At 40.6% G+C, this 19,001-nt stretch overlaps 1 protein-coding gene across 8 annotated transcripts in view; it reads left to right on the top strand.

Moving 5' to 3' along the window:
* The window catches only part of FGGY (FGGY carbohydrate kinase domain containing), a 559,614-nt gene that overhangs the window by 429,441 nt on the left and 111,172 nt on the right, over positions 1–19,001 (top strand). For all 8 annotated transcript variants that reach the window (XM_044002606.1, XM_044002608.1, XM_044002603.1 and 5 more), the window contains one exon: positions 9,789–9,850. In XM_044002606.1, the coding sequence (XP_043858541.1) occupies positions 9,789–9,850 (62 nt within the window). The remainder of the gene's footprint in view (positions 1–9,788; positions 9,851–19,001) is intronic.

Genomic DNA, 19,001 nt, shown 5'->3' with positions numbered 1-19,001 from the left:
TTACTATGTGCCAGGAATTGTGTTACGCTTCCAGTGGACATCCTCTTCCGGGTAAGGAGAATCCACCACATCTCGAAGCAACTCATTTCACCTCTGCATTCCTTCTCTCTCTCTTTTTTTTTTTTTTAGTGAGGCAATTGGGGTTAAGTGACTTGCCCAGGGTCACACAGCTAGTAAGTGTTAAGTGTCTGAGGCTGGATTTGAACTCAGGTACTCCTGACTCCAGGGCCAATGCTCTTATCCACTGCGCCACCTAGCTGCCCCCACCTCTGCATTCCTTACAATCTCTTGGAAGTTTTTCCTGACCTCAAGCTGAAATGTCGTTTCTCTCCATTGCTCCTTGTTCTGCTCACTAGGTACAAAAAAGCAAATTGAATCCTTCTCCCACTTGCCAGCCTTTCAGACCCTTGAAGTCAGCTATAATCCCCTTCCCCCTCCCCCAACTTTTTCTTGTCCAGGTTAGACACGGCCGTGGACAATATGCCTCCCTCTTCTGCCCTGCCTGTTCTAACAATGTCCCATCTTGCCAGTGGACTCTTTAAAACAGCATCTATACTCGGAATGACTTGAGTTTTCTCAACAATACAAACCCAAAGGACTATTGATGAAACAGACTATCCACCTCCAAAAAAAGAAATTATATTGATGGAATCCAGACTGAAGCATGCTATTTTTCACTTTCTTTCATTTTTTTCTTTTAATCAAATTTTCTTGTACAAAATGACAAATATGTTAATGTTTTACATAGTCAGACATGTATAACCCATATCTGATTGCTTGATGCCTCAGGGAGGCAGGGAGGAATGAGGGAATGAGGGATAAAAATTAGAACCCAAGGCTATAAATAAAAATGTTTATTGCATTACATCCCAGTCATCTATAAGTGATCACAGTACTCTGGATGTGGCCTAACCTCAGCAGGGCCCAATGGTGACTCTCTTCCCTCATTTTAGATCCTATGCTGTTCTTAATTCAGCTTAAAATTACTCTCCCAGGGTCTCTCAGGTAGGAAGCAACAGAGTCAAGCTGGGCCAACCGCCTCAATGTCCTTATGCCCCTAATGAATCATTCCTGTTAAAGGCAGTGGTTGAGAATGAACAAACAAACAAACAAACAAAATGCTGACACTGCATTTGGATTCAGACAACCAAGAGGTAAATCCAGACTCTGATCCTGACCATCCATGTACCTGTGGGCAAAGTCACTTAACCACTGGAAGACTTAGTCTACTCAGCTGCAAAATGGTCATAATAATACACGACTGATCACCTCACCCAGCTGAAAACCTCAAAGCCTCATGAAAACCCAAGCTCTCATCCTTGGGCCTGCCTTTACTCCAGATTGTTTCCAAACTCAGAACCCAGGAGAGGCCTGGACCTTCTGGGAAGGGGGCTTTATATAGCTCCTGCCCCTGCCTTTCCCCATGGGCAGGTAGGGTGGCACAGCGGAAGGAGATCTCAACTTGTAGCTACAGGACCTGAGTTCAATCTGGGCCATCGCTCACTACCCGAGTGATCCTGAACAAGTCCCATAACCTTGATGCACTTCAGGTTCTTCATCTGTACAGTCCTTCTAAGCTTTAGATCTATGATGCCCATATGCCTCCCCATCTCCCCGCCACAAACCACTGGGTATAACTGCCATTTCCCATCCCACATCAGGGATAAGGAACAGATAGATGGTAAGCCAGGTTTTTTCACCCTTTTTTTTCAACCTGGATCCTTCAGGCAGGTCTGATGAAGCCTGTGGATCCCTTCTCAGAGCAATGTTTTTAAATGGACAAAATAAAACAAATACAAATGCAAAGGAAAGCAAGTATACTAAAATAGAATTATTCAAAAACCCCCAATTTTAATAAAATTGTTGGACCCTGGGTTAAGAACTCTTGCCGTGGGGGATAAAAAACTCAACAAACATCTATTAAAGCACCTACTCTGTGTCAGACTCTGTGTTAAATGCTGAATTCTTTCTCTGACTGAAGCATTAATGTGAGTTTGACTAGAGTGGAAAAAGACAAAAGACTGGAGTATAATTGAATTGCTTTCTTAGAATCCCAGCAAATGGCTGGCCGACTCCCCCAACCACCACTACCACCACCTTCCTGGATATACATCATTCAGGCTCATAAATGGCTGAGGAAGAAGGAAATCAACCTTCTTGAAGTGAGGGCTCTAAATTGATTCTATGAGATTATTTTTTTTTGACAATTTCTTTTAGAAACCAGGTCTATCCGTGAGCCAGTGATTATTTTGTCATCTATCAAGGGCCAGTGTAGCTGGCAGTCATGGTCAGATCATGAGATAAAATGTGACCATTTCAGTATTGATGTTGCTGCCAGCAGGTACTAAGGTGTGTCTGTCCTTACACATTAGCTAATAGGCATTACTTAATGGACGCAGAGACCAAGTCAGCAAAAATCAATAGTGCTGCTGATCCCTTCCTCCACCTCCTCCCTCTCTCCCTCCCTCTCCAGCTCAGAATCTAGGATTATGGAACTTCAGAGCTGGAAGGGTACTCAGTGGCCATCTGGTACAATCCTTTACCCCACCCCACCCCCCAATCCTCTAAATAGCCTATTTGTCAAACTGAGGCCCAGAGATGTTCAGTGATTTCCCTAGTTCACATAGACCCTAAGTGACAGAGAGAGTTTTCCGCCTCAGCTTGGAGACCTCCAGGGATGGGGAGTCACTCCACTTGGGGATGGTTTGGGTTTTGTTTGTTTTCTTTACCTGAACTGTAATTTGTCTCTCAAGTACTAATAAAGGATGGCAAGTCAAATGCCTCTTCCAAATGACAAGAAACCTATAGCTACAAACTTCTTGAAGAGTGATTGTCCCTGTGTGCAGGTCTCAGGGTCATAGATTCACAAATCTATCATTGGAAGGAACCTTCTAAGAGTGCACCTAGGCTGTCTTTATTTAACAGAGAAAATTATGACCTAGGAAGGTTGAGCACTGTAACGATTGGAATGACGCCACCTGCTGGATACTTACTGTAGAAGAGTTCTGCCCATGAAGCGAAGGTCTTTGAGGGCAAGACCAGGAGTCTTTTCTTTGGCGGGAGGAAGTGACGCAGACTAGTGGGAGGAGGAAGGAAGAGACTGGCGCTGACTCTGGGGCTCTTTCCTGAGGACGCTGGCGGAGAAGGGAGCTAGAAATGTGCTCTCCCTTTAATAGATAGGAATCTAGGCCTTTCTCTCTCTCTTTACCAAATTCTTATTCTCCTTAATAAATGCTTAAAAGTTTAACTCTTGCTAAAGCTTATAATTTATTGGCGACCACTCATTAGATATTTTAGACAGTTTAGCTAGAATTTTAACCCTTAACAGCACCTTGGACGAGGTCACCCGGATAGTAGGCCTCAGAGGTAGAGATTAAGCCTAGGATAACACCTTTCTCTTTTCCCCAGTGCCCTTTTACCTAAGAGGGTCTGTGAACTTTTAGGATGCTAAAAATGTCCTTTGCCAAGGCTAAATAGAAATGTCTTCTTGCTATCTTGGGTCTTTCTTTATGAAATGACCAAAGGAAAGAGGTTTTCTATTCCCCACCAGATGGATGTGTAATGGTGTTCTCTGCCAAGTGTCTGCAAATATGCAGAGAGGAAAGGCAAGCCAGAAACTGCAGTAGAGACCAGGAGTGGCCAACTGAGGCAGGAGTAGCCCTTGAGTAAAAGTCAAGTCAAATTCTTCAAGGAGATGATGAGTCAAGGAAACATGAGGACTGGGTGCATGAAGAGGAAAATGAGCAAGGGAAGTAGGAGATTTGAAATGGAGACTGCAGTCTTCACTGCAGGCTTCATCCTTGTGACTGAAGAGTATATTTTGCTGGAGAGAGAGAGAGAAAGAGAGAGAGAGAGAGAGAGAGAGAGAGAGAGAGAGAGAGAGAGAGAGAGAGAGAGAGAGAGAGAGATTGTTGCTTTTAGCACATTAGTCATATTGTCATGTTTGGACTTGTGTTCTTTGTGGGGAAAAAGAATGGACACTGTACTCATTCAGAAATGTATGCTGGCATCATCCCATTACCTTACTCCTAATTTCTTACAAGATTAAATGTTTTTCTATTTTTTTAACTTTCTAAAATTCTATTTTTAATATTTTTTTTTATTTCTATGCTGGGTGTGCCAGTTCAGTGAGTAAATGAATATCAAGACCTGAATAACTAACCATTTTCCACTCCTATCATTCAGCTATTACTCATTCTTTCCTTTAAATCAGTCTGTGATCAAATTAGTTATCAAATTTTTAAGGTGTTTTAGATTGGATTATCATCACCATCATTGGCATCTTCATTCATTCCTCATATTCTATGTACTCCAGACCTCTTGCCACTATGAGAAAATAATGGGTTTTGGGGGTCCCAGAGGACCCCCATCAGGAGCCTTGCCTGATCTGTTTCAGAGCCAACTCAGAGTTAATAAAGTTGGAGATACAATAGAGATTAAAGCCACATCTACCTGAAAGCCTTTCCCCTCAGAGGGTCTGTCCTCTGGACTCTGACCTCAGCATATACTGGTCATTTTAACATGGACCACCCTCAAGTCCATTAAACCCATAGATCTAAATGATGCTGGCCAATTAGCTTTGAGCAGTGTGTAAGGGCCACTTCTCCTCTGAACTGCAGGGAGCTTATGCTCTCTCACATGCTCTCTTGGCTGGCCTCCTCTCACTCTCTGTCTATCCTAGGTAATGTAGGGCTTCTGAACTTTTGAAGCCATGTGCTCTCTCTCTTTACTAACATTTAGTATGATTTAATCAATTATTAATTCCAAAAACTGGTGCTATAGCCTCTAATTTATAAATAGCAATGTATTAGAAATCCCAGCCAAGTGCCCTAAAACCTAGAACAGAGAGAAGCACCCCCATATAATTTCAAATGACCCATCACTATGGTCATCTGGACATTTGGCAGTTTGTTAGTGGGTATTTGGGGAAATAGAAGTCTTTAATCATAAGACTTTTGCTTTTGGAAATTCCATCTAAATTTTTGGTGGAGACAGGTCAGGAAAACAAGGAATAGAGCTTTTGTTAGGTGAACATGATTTTGGTGCATAATTTGTGCTCAGGAAACCATGAAAGGAGAAAATTGCATTTTCCCTGGATTTTTTTTTTAATTGAGGTTAGATTAGAATTACTCAAGCCATCAGCCAATCTGTCTGGGTCTGCCCTGATCCCTTGTTCTACATCTCTTCCTTACCACTCTAGTATCTTATCAGGGTGAATTAATAACAGCAGTCTAGCCCGGCTATGTATCTTGTATTGAGTCTTGAAGACAATCTGAGCTTTTAATCTTTATGTCCCATGCCCCCTTTAAAGGCAGCCTGCCTTCATGTTTCTTTGGGTCAGCTGAACTCACACAGAGCACTCTGCATAATTAAATCCCCGGCTGAAGTCTGAGGAGTCCCAGGGGACCTCTCATCTCTGAGATTGCTTCTTTAGATAGAATCCTTTCTACCCTAAAAGGTGCTGAACATCTTCAGCGGTTCTCTACTGCCTAGCTGTGGAACCCTGGGCAAATCCTTGAACTTTCCCAAACCTTAGTTTCTTCATTTGTAAGATGAGGGTAATGATATCTTTGTTGCCTCCTTCACGTGACTATTATTAGGCTCCCATGAAATTAATGGCTTGGCAAACTTTAAAGCCCTGTATAAATGTTCATCATTATTATTATAATTATCAACATCTCCTTCCCATTATCTTTATGTTTGGTAGAGCACAGATAGAAATCATCCTGGGACAAGCTGATAACCTTCTATTATTCTTTTGTGTTGGTGTCTGGCAAACTCTTGTAGAAGTGGATGGAATGATTGATGTTCATCATTGAATGAAAGCATAGGGATACAGGCTCATCTTCTGTAAAGTCAACAGGAGCATTTTCAGGACACATCCAAGAACAGATAGGATGATGGAGAAGATTACACCGCATTGCTTTTACCACATGCTTTTAACATCTTCTACTGGTTCTTTATACACACACAGCTTTTCTTCCCATGTTGTTTAGAGGCTATTAGTGTTTGATATGGTCACATCCAGTAAAAATATTATTCCTAAATTCATATGAACTAACATTGTGATCAGGTGATTATAAGCAATCATTTTATCTGTGATAATTTAGTCGTAGGGGATTTTGCTCTCCATATACTCAAGGAAATTTGGAAGTTATATGTAGGACAGGGATTTGTCGCATATTCATTGAAAAATAGCACGCTGGCATTATATAACTATTTGATAATTATCTCTGTAAGCATTCAACAGATCCATTTTTGCCACATACAATGATACATGGTACAATTTCTACGATTTCCTTGAAAATATGCATTGATCAATAAGTCTGAGCTATTTAAGAAAGATCTCTGTCGTTTCTCGCCACAGTGATCTTATTCCATGCTGCTATCATGAAATCTTTCCTTTCTGTAAGCAAATTCACTTGTCTCAGCCATTTGTCTAATGCTTCTCTGTTGATGAATTGTTGGTTGAATTGAAATAGATATGATCCATTGAGGCCCTTTGGTTTCCATTCTTGGATCTTTGCTGTTTCACAGATTCCAGGTGGTAAATGTGCTAATTTCTGTTATATTTGTTAGGTCTAGTGACAAATACCTATTATCTGTTTTTACCATAGTTTTGTAAAGTGGTGTCTGTTTGGCCAGGAAAATAAATGTCTGTAAAGTTTTAAGCTGTTTGTTTTGTGGTCTGAGAACTTCTCTCAGTTATTGTCATTTTTTTGGTGAGGAAATATTCATCTTTCTTAAGCTACTTTAAAGGAGAGAGTCCTGGCTTCTGCTAATATTATCTGAGGTTTTGTTTAACTATTTAAAAAATCTGCCATCCTATTTACTATTTCAAATGCATATATTGGCATGTCAAAGGGGTTCATCACTCTGAAAGTGTTCTATTCAGGGAACTTTGACTTCTGGATGCCAATAAATCTCTTGACATACATAGGTATTACTTTCTCCTTGATAACTTTGTGTTTAATGTGCCTTACCAAGAGATAATCAAGGAATCTCCTTCATCTCTTAGTTTTCCACTGGGCTTCTTGTTCGAAGCCAAGGCCTTCAGTTTCCTTTTTTTTTTTCCGCTTAAAGCACACTGAACATTTTACTCTTACTGAGTTGAAATAATCAGTCAACAAAAATTCATTAAACCACTTTGCCATGCCAGGAATTCTAGGCACTGAGGATACAAAAATAAACATATCACTATTTTCAAGGGCTTTATGTTCTATGAGGGGAGATGGCATGCATATATATACATGTATGAATATATTGATAATAAATACAAAAGTTTGGAGAGTCATTATAAATGTTGTTTTTCGACTTCTGCTTACTTCATTTTGTATCTGTTTGTTTAAGACTTCCCATGCTTCCTTAAAATTTCCGTGATTTTTTAGAGTTCAGTAATATTCCACTGCATTTGTGGACACAAGGTGCCTAACCATTTCAAAATTGATAGCTATCTCTTTTGTTCTCTCTTATTTACTTCCATAAAACATTCTGGTATGAATATTTTAGTGTTACCATTCTGTCTTTGATGTCTTTAGGGCATACAATTAGCAGTGGGATTACTGGGTCAAAGGCTTTGGACATTTGATCACAATTTTTTAGCATAATAACATTTCTTTTTACAATAGTTTGATCAATTTTTACCTCCACTAGCAGCATATTAGTATGCCTCTTTTCCACAGTCAAAAATACATATGTTGATATAAATATACTTGATTTATTGGGAGGTTTTTGGGGGGTCCTGTACCCCTTAGGTAATCTGATGAAATCTATGGACCCCTTCTCAGAATCATAATTTTAAATGTATAAAGCAAAATGCATAGCATTACAAAGAAAACCAATTTTATTGAAATCTAGTTATGAATATATTTTGTTTAAAAAAAAACAAGCTCATGGACACCAGGTTAAAAATCCCTGATCTAGATAAATATGAATGTTGCTTGAAACAAATCATCTGGAACCCAAGTGGAACTGAGGAAATCAGATAAACAGAGGTTAAAGGCATCTTGATGATGATAACAATAATGGCAAAAATTTACATCACACTTTAAGGTTTACAAAGCATGAAGCAAAGCCATTTCAAGTTGCCTTGTGCAGAATGGGTTTCCAGAGATTAATAGCTAATAATAATAATAATAATAATAATAACAATAATAATAGTTAACATTTATATAGTGCTTACTATGTGCCAGAAATTAGGTGAAGCATTTTACAATTCGTATTTCATTCACCCCTCACAACCATTCTGGGAGGTAGGAACTGTTATCAACATTTTACAAATGAGGAAATTGAAGCAGATAGGGGTTAAGTAATTTGCCCATGGTCACATTGCTAATAAGTGTTTGGAGGCTGGTTTTGAATTCAGGTCTCCCTGGCTTTAGATTAGAAGAGAAAGGGCATCTCAAAGACATAGGATCATAGATTTAGAGTGACAAAGCACCCTAGAGGTCATGTTTTCCAAACCCTCATTTCATGGAATTTTGAAGAAAAGGAAACTATGACATAGATGAAGAAAGGAATGACTGTGCCAAAGGTCACACAGCAAGGTCACCATAGAACTGGACCTAGGTCTCCTGCCTCCTTGTTCATTCATCATGCTTTCCCTTTTGCTTCCTCCTGTCTTTGACTAGAGTGGAAGTAGAAGTTGGAACATTACTGTCTGTATTAACCTGATGTATTGCCAGGATTGAGCATCACTGCCTGAGAGAATAATGATCCAGTTCATGTTTCTCAGCAACCCTGTGAGTTAGTCAGTATGTATAACATCCTGATTTTATAGAGGGATTTGGTCCTAGTCAAATAGCTAGCAAGTGGAGTGTGGATTTGAATCCAGGTCTCTGAACTTGGGTCTAGCTCTTCTAATACATCAGACTCCTTGCTTCCTCAGATGCCCCCCTGCTTTTTCCTTTCATCCTTAGTGGTTAGCCATGGATTTCATTGATCTTCGCTATTGTTGCTTCTGTGACCACGGAACATCCAAGCTGTCTACTAAGCTGAGCAAAAATGACCTTTTTGAAAATAAGCAACATTTTTATTTAAAGTTTTCAGTTCCAAATTTTATCCCTCCTTCCCCCCCTCCTCTGCTCCCATCCCGAGGCAATAAGCAAACAGCTATATGTTATACATGTACAGTTATGTAAAACATTACCATGTTAGTCATTTTGTACAAGAAAACTTGAATAAAAGAAAAAATGAAAGTGGAAAAAAGCTTGTTTCAGTCTGTGTTCAATTAATATCAGTACTTTCTTTGGAGGTGGAGAGTATACCTCATCATCAGTCGTTTGGGATCATCTTGGATCATTGTATTGCTAAAAATAATTGAGTATTCACAGGTTTTCATCAAACAGTTTTGCTTTCACTATGTCCAGTGTTCTGCTGGTTCTGTTCACTTCACTATACATCAGTTCATACAAGTCTTTCCAGGACTTTCTGAAGTCATCCTGCTTGTTGTTTCTTACAGCACAATAATATTCCATCAGGATCATATACCACAGTTTGTTTAACTGTTCTCCAATTGACGGGAATTTGATTTCCAATTTTCAGTCACCACAAAAAGAGCTGCTGTAAATATTTTGGGGCAAATAGGTCTTTTTCTCACAAAGATGACCATTTGCAAAATCCTGAGAATCACAAACTGAGTTAGGATTTCCCTTTTGGCAGATTCCTTGATGGAAGAAAGTAAAAGGAAATGGGTTTGATTTTGTTTTCTTTCCCCAGGAATGTTCTCTCCTTGCTCATATATAACATTTTCAGGAACATTAACTTACCTATGTTTCTTGGTTTTTCAGATAGACCATGTGGTCCAGGGACATGCTGCCTACCCTGAATTGCAAGCGAAGGCTGCAGCCAGGTGACTCGTCATACCCTTCTTCCCCTATAGCCTTTATTAACAATGAAGTGTTTTACACTTACTTTGTTAGAGCTGAGCCTTCTAATATTCCCAATATTCTGGATTTGGAATCAGTTTCTTCCTCTGAAAAATGAGGGAGGTGGTCTCTCCCCTCCATTCCAGCTATACATCTAGGATCTTACCTTATGAAATTTAGACCCATTCAAAGGAAAAATCTCCTGATTAGAGCCATTTAAAAAGTGCAATGATCTGCAACAGGAGGTAGTGAATTCTCCCATATCTGGGTGGTACAAAGTGATACCATCCCACTTTGCAAAAATGTAGATTTCAACCCCTACTATTCAGCCATTGCTGATTTCATTCCTTTGGGTCAATCAGTCATCAAGCATCTCTTAAGCAACCACTAGGTACCAGACGCTGCCAAGTCCTATAAGACTTAAAGACTTTTGGTTTTAAGGGTTTTCCTTTGAAAATGCAAATGCCCTAGGGGAGGATGACACCTTAATCTCCTATCACCTAACACCTCAGTTATCTGCAAACACCTTAGGAGGAATTAGTAGGAGTGGGACCCAAGGTAGCACTTGAGGAAAGATAGTGGGGTGAACAAGAGGAAGGAGAAGAGGCAAAGTAGGAGTGGTGACACACAGCTCTCCAAAGTCCATCTCCTGTGGGAGATGATATTTGTTCACCATTTGCCTTGAGTCACATTGGGTGCATCTTGATAAAACTTTGTAGAATATGGGAACTATGTAATAGGTAGACAATTAAAAAAAAAAAAAAACCTGAAATACTTAACCTAGAGATGTCACTTAACTCCTCATAACCTTAGCTTTCCTGTCTATAAAATGGAGGTAATAACTAAACCTACCTCAAGGGTTGCTGTGAGAATCAAATAATATAGAGCACACTGACAACTTTAACTTACTAATATATTTGAGTTCTTCACCATTTTCCTTTTGCTCTTCTTCTTCTCTTTCTTCTTCATGATTCCCATCTCTAAATCTGGGAAAAGCTATCATATGGAAGAGGTAACAAATTCACAATTTTGTGGTCTGATTGGGGCCACTGGGCACAAGTTACAGAAGCAGCAGTGTTAGACTCAATGTTTGGGGAAAATATTCTGGTAATTTGAGAGGTTTGAAAATGCACCAAGCTGGGGCAGCTAGGTGGCACAATGAATAAAGCACCGGCCCTGGATTCAGGAGGACTTGAGTTTAAATCTGGCCTCAGACACTTGACACTTACTAGCTGTGTGACCCTGGGCAAGTCACTTAACCCCCATTGCCCCAACCAAAAAAAAAAATGCACCAAGCTGCCTTGTGACATGACATAATTCCAATAAATTCTGTCTACCTGTCAGAAAGCTCAGAGGGAATGCCTGGATGGAATGAGCTGTACAAGATACTACTACTACTACTACTACTACTACTACTACTACTACTACTACTACTACTAATAATAATAATAATAATAACATCAATAACAATGGCAGCAACAATACTAAGCTGAAAATAGAAAAAAGAGAAGAGGAGGAAGATGATGAAGAACTCAAATGTACATAGTACAGTAAGGTTCTCAGAGTGCTCTCTGTTTATTATCTCATTTGATCTTTGCAGAAACCATTGAGTAATGTAGTTATTGTTCCTATTTTATAGATGGGGAAGCTGAGGCTGATAGAAGTGACTTGCTCAAGGTCATACAGCAAGCAAGTTCTGAGGCAGGATTTGAACTTAGGTCTTTGACTCTCTATCCAGAGAACCTCTTAGTTCTAAGAACCTTTTTTATTTTTTATTTTTAATTTCTGAGAGAAGGAACAAGCACAGCTAAGGTACAGTCATTATAAATATTCTCTTCTTCCCTCTCAGTGGTGGTCTCATTAAAGGCCAAAATAGGGTCCATTCATTGCTGACACTTTGAAGCACAGTCTGCTGGTGGTTACAGGAAGATTTCAAACTAAGGCTGGATGACCACATGTCAGTGAACCACATCATGTTTCAATTTTGCTTTCTCTGTTATTTCTTTCTTTGCTATCCCTGGGAAAAGTCAGCCTTAGGTGCAATAGCAGATAGTGCACTAGACCTGGAATCAGGAAGTCCTGAGTTCAACTCTGGCCTCAAACACTTGCTAGCTGTGTGACCCTAGACAAGTCACTTCACCCTGTTTGCCTCAGTTTCCTCTATAAGATAATCTGGAGAACGAGAGGGCAAACTACTCCAGTACCTCTGCCAAGAAAACCTCAAATGGGGTCACGAAGAGTCAGACTCGACTGAAATGACTGAACAACAAAATGTACCTCATTGTCGACATACTGTCTTCCCCATGACCCCCTTTAGAATGTAAGTTCCTTGAGATTAGGAATTATCTGTCTCTCCTTGTGTCCCCAGCCCTCAGCATAATTCATGATCCATAATAAGCACTTAATGAATGCTTATTGACTGACTGCTGTTGACAGGTTGGAGTTGATGCCCTTTGGGAGGGACAGCAGACTTCTTCCCATTCTAAATGCCCTACAAATAAAATTGAACAGAAGCCTTCATTTCAGTCTTATCTTATAACAGACTCCTTCCCTTTTCTTTCTTTCTTTCTTTCTTTCTTTCTTTCTTTCTTTCTTTCTTTCTTTCTTTCTTTCTTTCTTTCTTTCTTTCTTTCTTTCTTTCTTTCTTTCTTTCTTTCTTCCTTCCTTCCTTCCTTCCTTCCTTCCTTCCTTCCTTTCTTTCTTTCTTTCTTTCTTTCTTTCTTTCTTTCTTTCTTTCTTTCTTTCTTTCGGGGCAATGAGGGTTAAGTGACGTGCCCAGGATCACACAGCTAGTACGTGTGTAGTGTCTCAGGTTAAATTTGAACTCAGGTCCTCCTGAATCCAGGCCAGTGCTTTATCCACTGTACCACCTAGCTATCCCCCTCCCTCCCTTTTCTAACAAAGAGATGTCTTGCTCTTTTTCTTTAGCCTTTCAAGGATATGTTGTTCCTTTTTCCTTTTAATCCACATTCTGATTGTTCTTTTTCTGACTTTACTTGACCAAGTGCATGTCATCTCTTGGGGCCACTGCTGCTGGTCCAGGACTTTGCGCATTAGGTTGGAATCTTTCTCTATAGCTTTCTTATCTCTGCCATCATTCTTCTTTTCTTGCTGCTAACATGATCCCTTTATGAGAGGTCCTGCTTTCCTGATTTCTTCTGTTGCTTAAACTTCCCTCCCCTATGATTGGGTCTCCTGTTTTTTCTACCCCATTCTGCTTCTACCCCATTCTACTTGGGGACTGTTCTAGAATGACTGAGAACCAGAAGGAACCTTAGAGGAAATCAAGGCCAACCCCTTCTTTTATAGATAAGGAAAATGAGACTCAGAGTGGTTACATGACTTAGGGCCATCAACTCAGTTAGTAAGTACCTGAGGCAGGATTTGAACTCAGGTCTTCCTGACTTCCTATCCGCCGCCTTGTTCTCTAGTCTATGCTGCCCCTAATCATGAGGAAGCTGATTGCTGTAGAACTTGGATCTCTTGAAATTGGCTGCTGGTTTTTATGTCCGACATGGCAGATCTATTTCCAGTTTCTCCAACAGGAAGCTGTTGCTCTGGCTTGTGAGTCTAAGGTCAAGGAGGCAGGAGAAAATCCAAGGGAGGCATTGGAGAGTCTGGGCTCAACCTTTGACCTTGGCTCTGAGATCTAATAATTAGGGTCATTGGGCCATCAGCAAGTGATTACTGAGCACTTGCCAGGCACCTGTCATAGAGCTAGAGGTGATGGAAACATAGGCAGGCCTCTGAGCTCCATTGCAACCTTCTTTGCCCTGCAAATCATCACTGCTCTGGACAATCTACAAGATAATCATTGAATGCACAGCTTCATGTATAATGTCCTATTTTTGGTCTACAGCATATATGGAAATGCTAGTTTTCTTTAGTACTTGTTAAGTGCAGAAAGGTCCAAAAAGTGAACACAATAGTGGGCAACAATATAGACCTCTGGCAGGGTCTTCTCTTCCTGACACCTCATTTATCAAAAAGTTCATACAATGAAGAGCAAAGGACCCAAGCGAGCGGAATGGATCTTGTCTTTACTCGATCCTTACTAAGTGCTAGGCTCAGTGCCAAGGGGAAACAAAGTAATATAAGGCTTAGTTCCTGGCCTCAAAGAATTCACAGTTTAAAATGGGACATTGATGTGGTTTGGGTTTGGGATCCTTAGTACCTAGATGATAGGTAGATAGAGAGATAGATAGACAGACAGATAGACAGATAGATGGATGAATGGATAAACAGAGAGATAGTTAGCATTACATGAAGTACTGGGTTTACAAATAGAATAAAACAAAACAATCCCTGGCCTCAGAAAGTTTACATTCTAATGAAGGAAGATAATACATAAACCAGAACTAGAAGGAGGGTTGGCATGAAGGCTACAGAATGGAGTATAGATGCTAATAAGTGCCAACCCTGGGACTTGAACTCAGGCCACTTGACTCCATGTCAATAAATCTTCCCAATGTGTAATATACATGTCTAATTGTTGCAATAAATGAAAATCAGATTCTGAGACTATCAGGTTCTTCTTAGGAAGACAATCAACTTCCATTTGTTAAAATATAGAATTTCTTCCTTCCTTCTTTCCTTCCTTCCTTCCTTCTTTCCTTCCTTCCTTCCTTCCTTCCTTCCTTCCTTCCTTCCTTCCTTCCTTCCTTCCTTCCTTCCTTCCTTCCTTCCTTCCTTCTTTCCTTCCTTCCTTCTTTCCTTCCTTCCTTCCTCCTTTCCTTTCTCCCTCCATTGTTTCTTTGTTTCTTTTTTCTCTTCCTCCCTCTCTTGCTTCCTTCCATCCATTTCTCCCTTCCTCTATCCCTTCCTTTCTTCCTTTTGTAGAACATTATAATCCTCCCCTTATTTAGCAACATTGTCAGCAATGGAGTTGTCTGAATTGTTCAATTAGCCCAATCATAACTCTTAAAGCACAAGCAATCATAACATTTGTTGATCAAATGTATCTACAAGGTATTATATACTTCTGTACCTTAGTAAATTGTACATTGGCCTGTTTTCCTTTTCTTGCTAACAGTGTTCCTAAGTGTACTGTTAAGTTTTGCAGTGCCACAGTTGTAAAAGTGATATCTTACATTTGCTATAGTTATTTAATGCTTACTGTAGACTTTCTCCTTGGAGGAGTTTCTCTACTTTGGTTCTCTCATTCTCCGAGCACTATAGTGTAGCATCTTGTGTCTCTCTTGAGCTAAGGAATTGAGTTTAAGAGCCAGGCCTGCAGCTTACTAACTTCATGACCTTAGGGAAGTCACTTCCACTCTCTATGCTTCAATTTATTTGTACAATGAGGAGAATCATATTGAATAACAAAGGAAGCTTTTCAAAGATCCAACCACAACTCCTCTTGCTCTCTTTTTGCTGGGTCCCTTCTGGGTGGTCCTCAGGATCAGAAGATCATACATTTAGTTCTGCAAGGACTTGAGAGGCCATCAAGTCTAATCATTTCATTTTACAAATGAGGAAACTGAGGACCGGAGAAATGAAGTGCCTTACACATGGCCACACAATAGAGACGGGATTGCTGGTCTCCAACCTCTGGCTGTGATTATGTTACAAGCTAGATGGACCTATAAATGTCTAGTACCCTCTAGATGAGGCACGGCTGGTCACCATACGAAAAGCATATGAAATTCAACTAGTTCAGCACCAAGGAGGCATAACGCAAGGGCAAAATTATGTGAATAATGACATGAATTAGGAACTTTAATGCCTTCCAAGTGCACTTCATTTTGAATGATCGACTCAGATAGCACATATGGTTAGGTATAATTGAAAAAATATGGAGTTGAATGGTTTGGTTCAAAGTATAAATATGCAGCTGCAAGGAGGTCAGAAGTCAAAGGGGTAAAGCACATGTCAAGTTCCCTTAGGGATCTCATTAGTGCATGATTGACTATGGATGGGAAAGCTAAATGAATTTCACTATTTGGGCCTACAGTAAACGAGACAATGACCAATCAATAGTAATTAGGGCTAGATTCTGTTATTGACCCAGATGCTTGAAACCAAATGCCCTACTTTGAGATTCCTGAGGAGTAAGAATGAAAAGATTTATAAGTGTTCTATTTATGATAGGACAAGAGAGAGAAAATGAAGGGGGAAAAAGGGGGAGAAAGAGAGGGGAGAGAGGAGAATGTGAGGGAGGGAGAAAAAGAAAGTGAAAATACAGGAATAAAGAAAGGAAGGAGGGAGAGAGAAAGGGAGAAGAGAGAGAAAATGGAGAGAGAGAGAGAAAAGGAGAAAGGCTGGAATAGAGCAAGAGAAGGAGGGAGAGGCAAGTGGAGAGGGGGAAGGGGATAAAAAGGGAGAGAGAAAAGGAGAAAGGCAGGAATAGAAAAAGGAAAGGAGGAAGAAAGAAAGGAAAGAAGAAAGGGGACAGGAAGCAAGGCAAAATAAGTAGGAGGGAAGGGAATCCCTTGCCCTAGAGGCATCTCTGCCATTTGGAAAGTTACTAGGCCTTTCCCAGATTCTTGATGTCTGGCTAGTTCTCAGGTTTTCATTTTTCTTGGCCAAAGGAACAAGGGAGACTCCCCTAGACTCCCCAGTTTGGCCCTCCCCTACACAGATGCAGAGCTCCCTCAGATGATGTTGCCTGCCCCTTTTCATTTCCCAGAACTGTGAACTATCAGAACTGGAAGAAGGGTCTCAAGGGCGTCAAGGGCCAGAGCCCAACTTGTTAGGGCCTAGACTACACATCATTGCTAGAATGTATGCTAGAACGTGGAACACCAGAACTGAAAGGAGCCTTCCAACACAGACTATTCCAAGGGCAAAATGAGGACATAAACTGGCAGGGGGGGAAGCTGTACAGTGGCCCCTTCTGACCTGTCAGTCTTCTCAATGCTTGACTTGCCTCCAAGGGCTGGAGGATGGATTAACTCTGAATTTCTCTCTCTTCCCCATATTGTTTCTCCATCACCCATCTCCATACCTTTGCACTGGTTGTGCCTCCGAGCAGAAGGCTCTTCCTCTTCACTCCCACCTCCCAGCTTCTCTGACTCAGATTCCATCGCCGTTCTGCAGGAGTTCTCTTCTATTTCCATCCCCTTCCCCAATGCCTTCCTTCTGAGATGGCCTTCCATTTACACTCTCTATCTCTAGTATGTCCATAGTCATTCACATGTTGTCTTATCTAACAGAATGTGAGATCCTTGAAGGCCATTTTTTTTTGATGGGGCAATGAGGGTTAAGTGACTTGCCCAGGGTCACACAGCTAGTAAGTGTCAAGTGCATGAGGCCAGATTTGAAATTGGGTCCTCCTGAATCCAGGGCTGCTGCTTAATCAACTGTACTACCTAGCTGCCCCATGCTGCTGAAGGCCATTAAAAAAAAAAAAAAAACTTTCTTTGTCTCTTAGCATGTTGCTTGGCACGTTGTCATTGCTTAATAAATGTTTGTCAATTGTCAGAGCTGGACAGACCCTTAGAACCAAGAACGATAGAGCTGGGAGGGCCCTTAGAGATTGCAGAATGATAGATGAGCCCTTGGGACCAAGACCAACTGAGCTGGGAGAGCCCTTAGATCTTAGAACACACACAGTCAGAGCTGGGAGAGCCTTTAGAGATCACAGAATGTCAGAGGAGGGAGGATCTTAGAATAGACTACAGGAGAGCAGAAGGCACATGAGAGGCCATCTGATCTAACTCCCTTATCTTAGAGGCCAGGAAATGATTGGCAGAGAGGGGATGTGTTCGAGGCATCACAGCTAGCTGGTGCTGAATCCAAATCGTTTACAGCTACTGAAATAAATTACGCTTGGGAGCACACCCCAATAATTTACAACCATTGGCAACTTACAACATTCCCTGGTCATTTTGCAATGGCCTACAACTCATCTTGAAGGTGCCACATACCACTTAAAAATGAAAGCAGATTAATATTAACCTCCAAGAGAAATGGGGATAGCTGGGGAAAGGGGCTTTTAAAGATAAATTATCATCACTGATTTCTGCTTCTAAAGGTGTCAACACACGTAATGTGGCATCAGGTTTCTTATTTCACCTGCCCTCAAAGTACATTTGATCTCTTCCTTGAGCTTTCATTGACCCTAACAGACTTGTAGACGGTAGCTCCATACTTAGGCTACAGGAGGAGACAGAAAAGTTGGGAAAGAAGTATGTGGCATTAACTTTACAGGTATTGCTTCTAAAATCAGAATCTTAGAGCATGAAATGATCCAAATCATTCACATGGTCATAAAGCTGAAGCTAGAGGGACAACAGAAGCCACCCCCCTCTCTTTATGTGTGAGAAAATTAAAGCCGCATGCTATTCAATGACTTGTCCAAGGTCATTCAGTGGCAGAGTGGAATTTGATCCCATAACCTCTGACTCTAAAGCAAGTGTTCTTTCTACCACTCCCTACTTTCCATCCCCGTATTTTTTTTAAAAAGGAAACTAAGATCAAGAGAAGTTAAATGATGTCTCCAAAGTCATACAGGAAGTCTGTGGCACAACCTGGAGGCAGTGTCACAAAGGACTAGGGAAACTGAGTCAGAAGGCCTATGTTTAGTTATCAGATTTGCCTTTTATTACCTGGGTAACCACAGATAAGTTCCTGCATCTTTCTGTGCCTTAGTTTTCCAAAGGCAGAATCTTTACTTCTCAAGGTTGAAAAGGATCTCAGAAGTCATATGGTCTAACCTGTACATATTATCCCTAAACATAAAATGGGGGAAATAAGAGGGTGCTGGTTTTAGCATCTCATTCCTAAAAGTGTACTTTGTATTTTTTATTTATTTATTTATTTATTTTTGTAGGGCAGTTGGGGTTAAGTGACTTGCCCAGGGTCACACGTCTGAGGCCGGATTTGAACTTAGGTTCTCTTGAATCCAAGGGCGGTGCTCTATCCACTGCACCACCTAGCTGTCCCAAAAGTGTACTTTGTAAACCTTAATAGCAAGATAAATATGAGCTATAGAAAGAAACATATGAATTCATCATATCAATCCACAAAAATCTTATTAAGCCATGACTGTGCCAAGCCTTGTGCTAACCTACAAAGAAAGTTGTTTTTTTTTTTTTCCCTCTCTGTTTACCTTTTTAAACTTCTCTTGAGTCTTGTATGTTGAGATCAAATTTTCTATTCAGTTCTGGTCTTTTCACCAGGAAAGATTGAAAG

This window comes from Dromiciops gliroides, chromosome 4 (genome assembly GCF_019393635.1).
Source record: "Dromiciops gliroides isolate mDroGli1 chromosome 4, mDroGli1.pri, whole genome shotgun sequence".
Lineage (NCBI taxonomy): Eukaryota > Metazoa > Chordata > Mammalia > Microbiotheria > Microbiotheriidae > Dromiciops > Dromiciops gliroides.
Note: the sequence above shows the minus strand (reverse complement) of the source record. Positions and strands in the feature narration are given on the sequence as shown.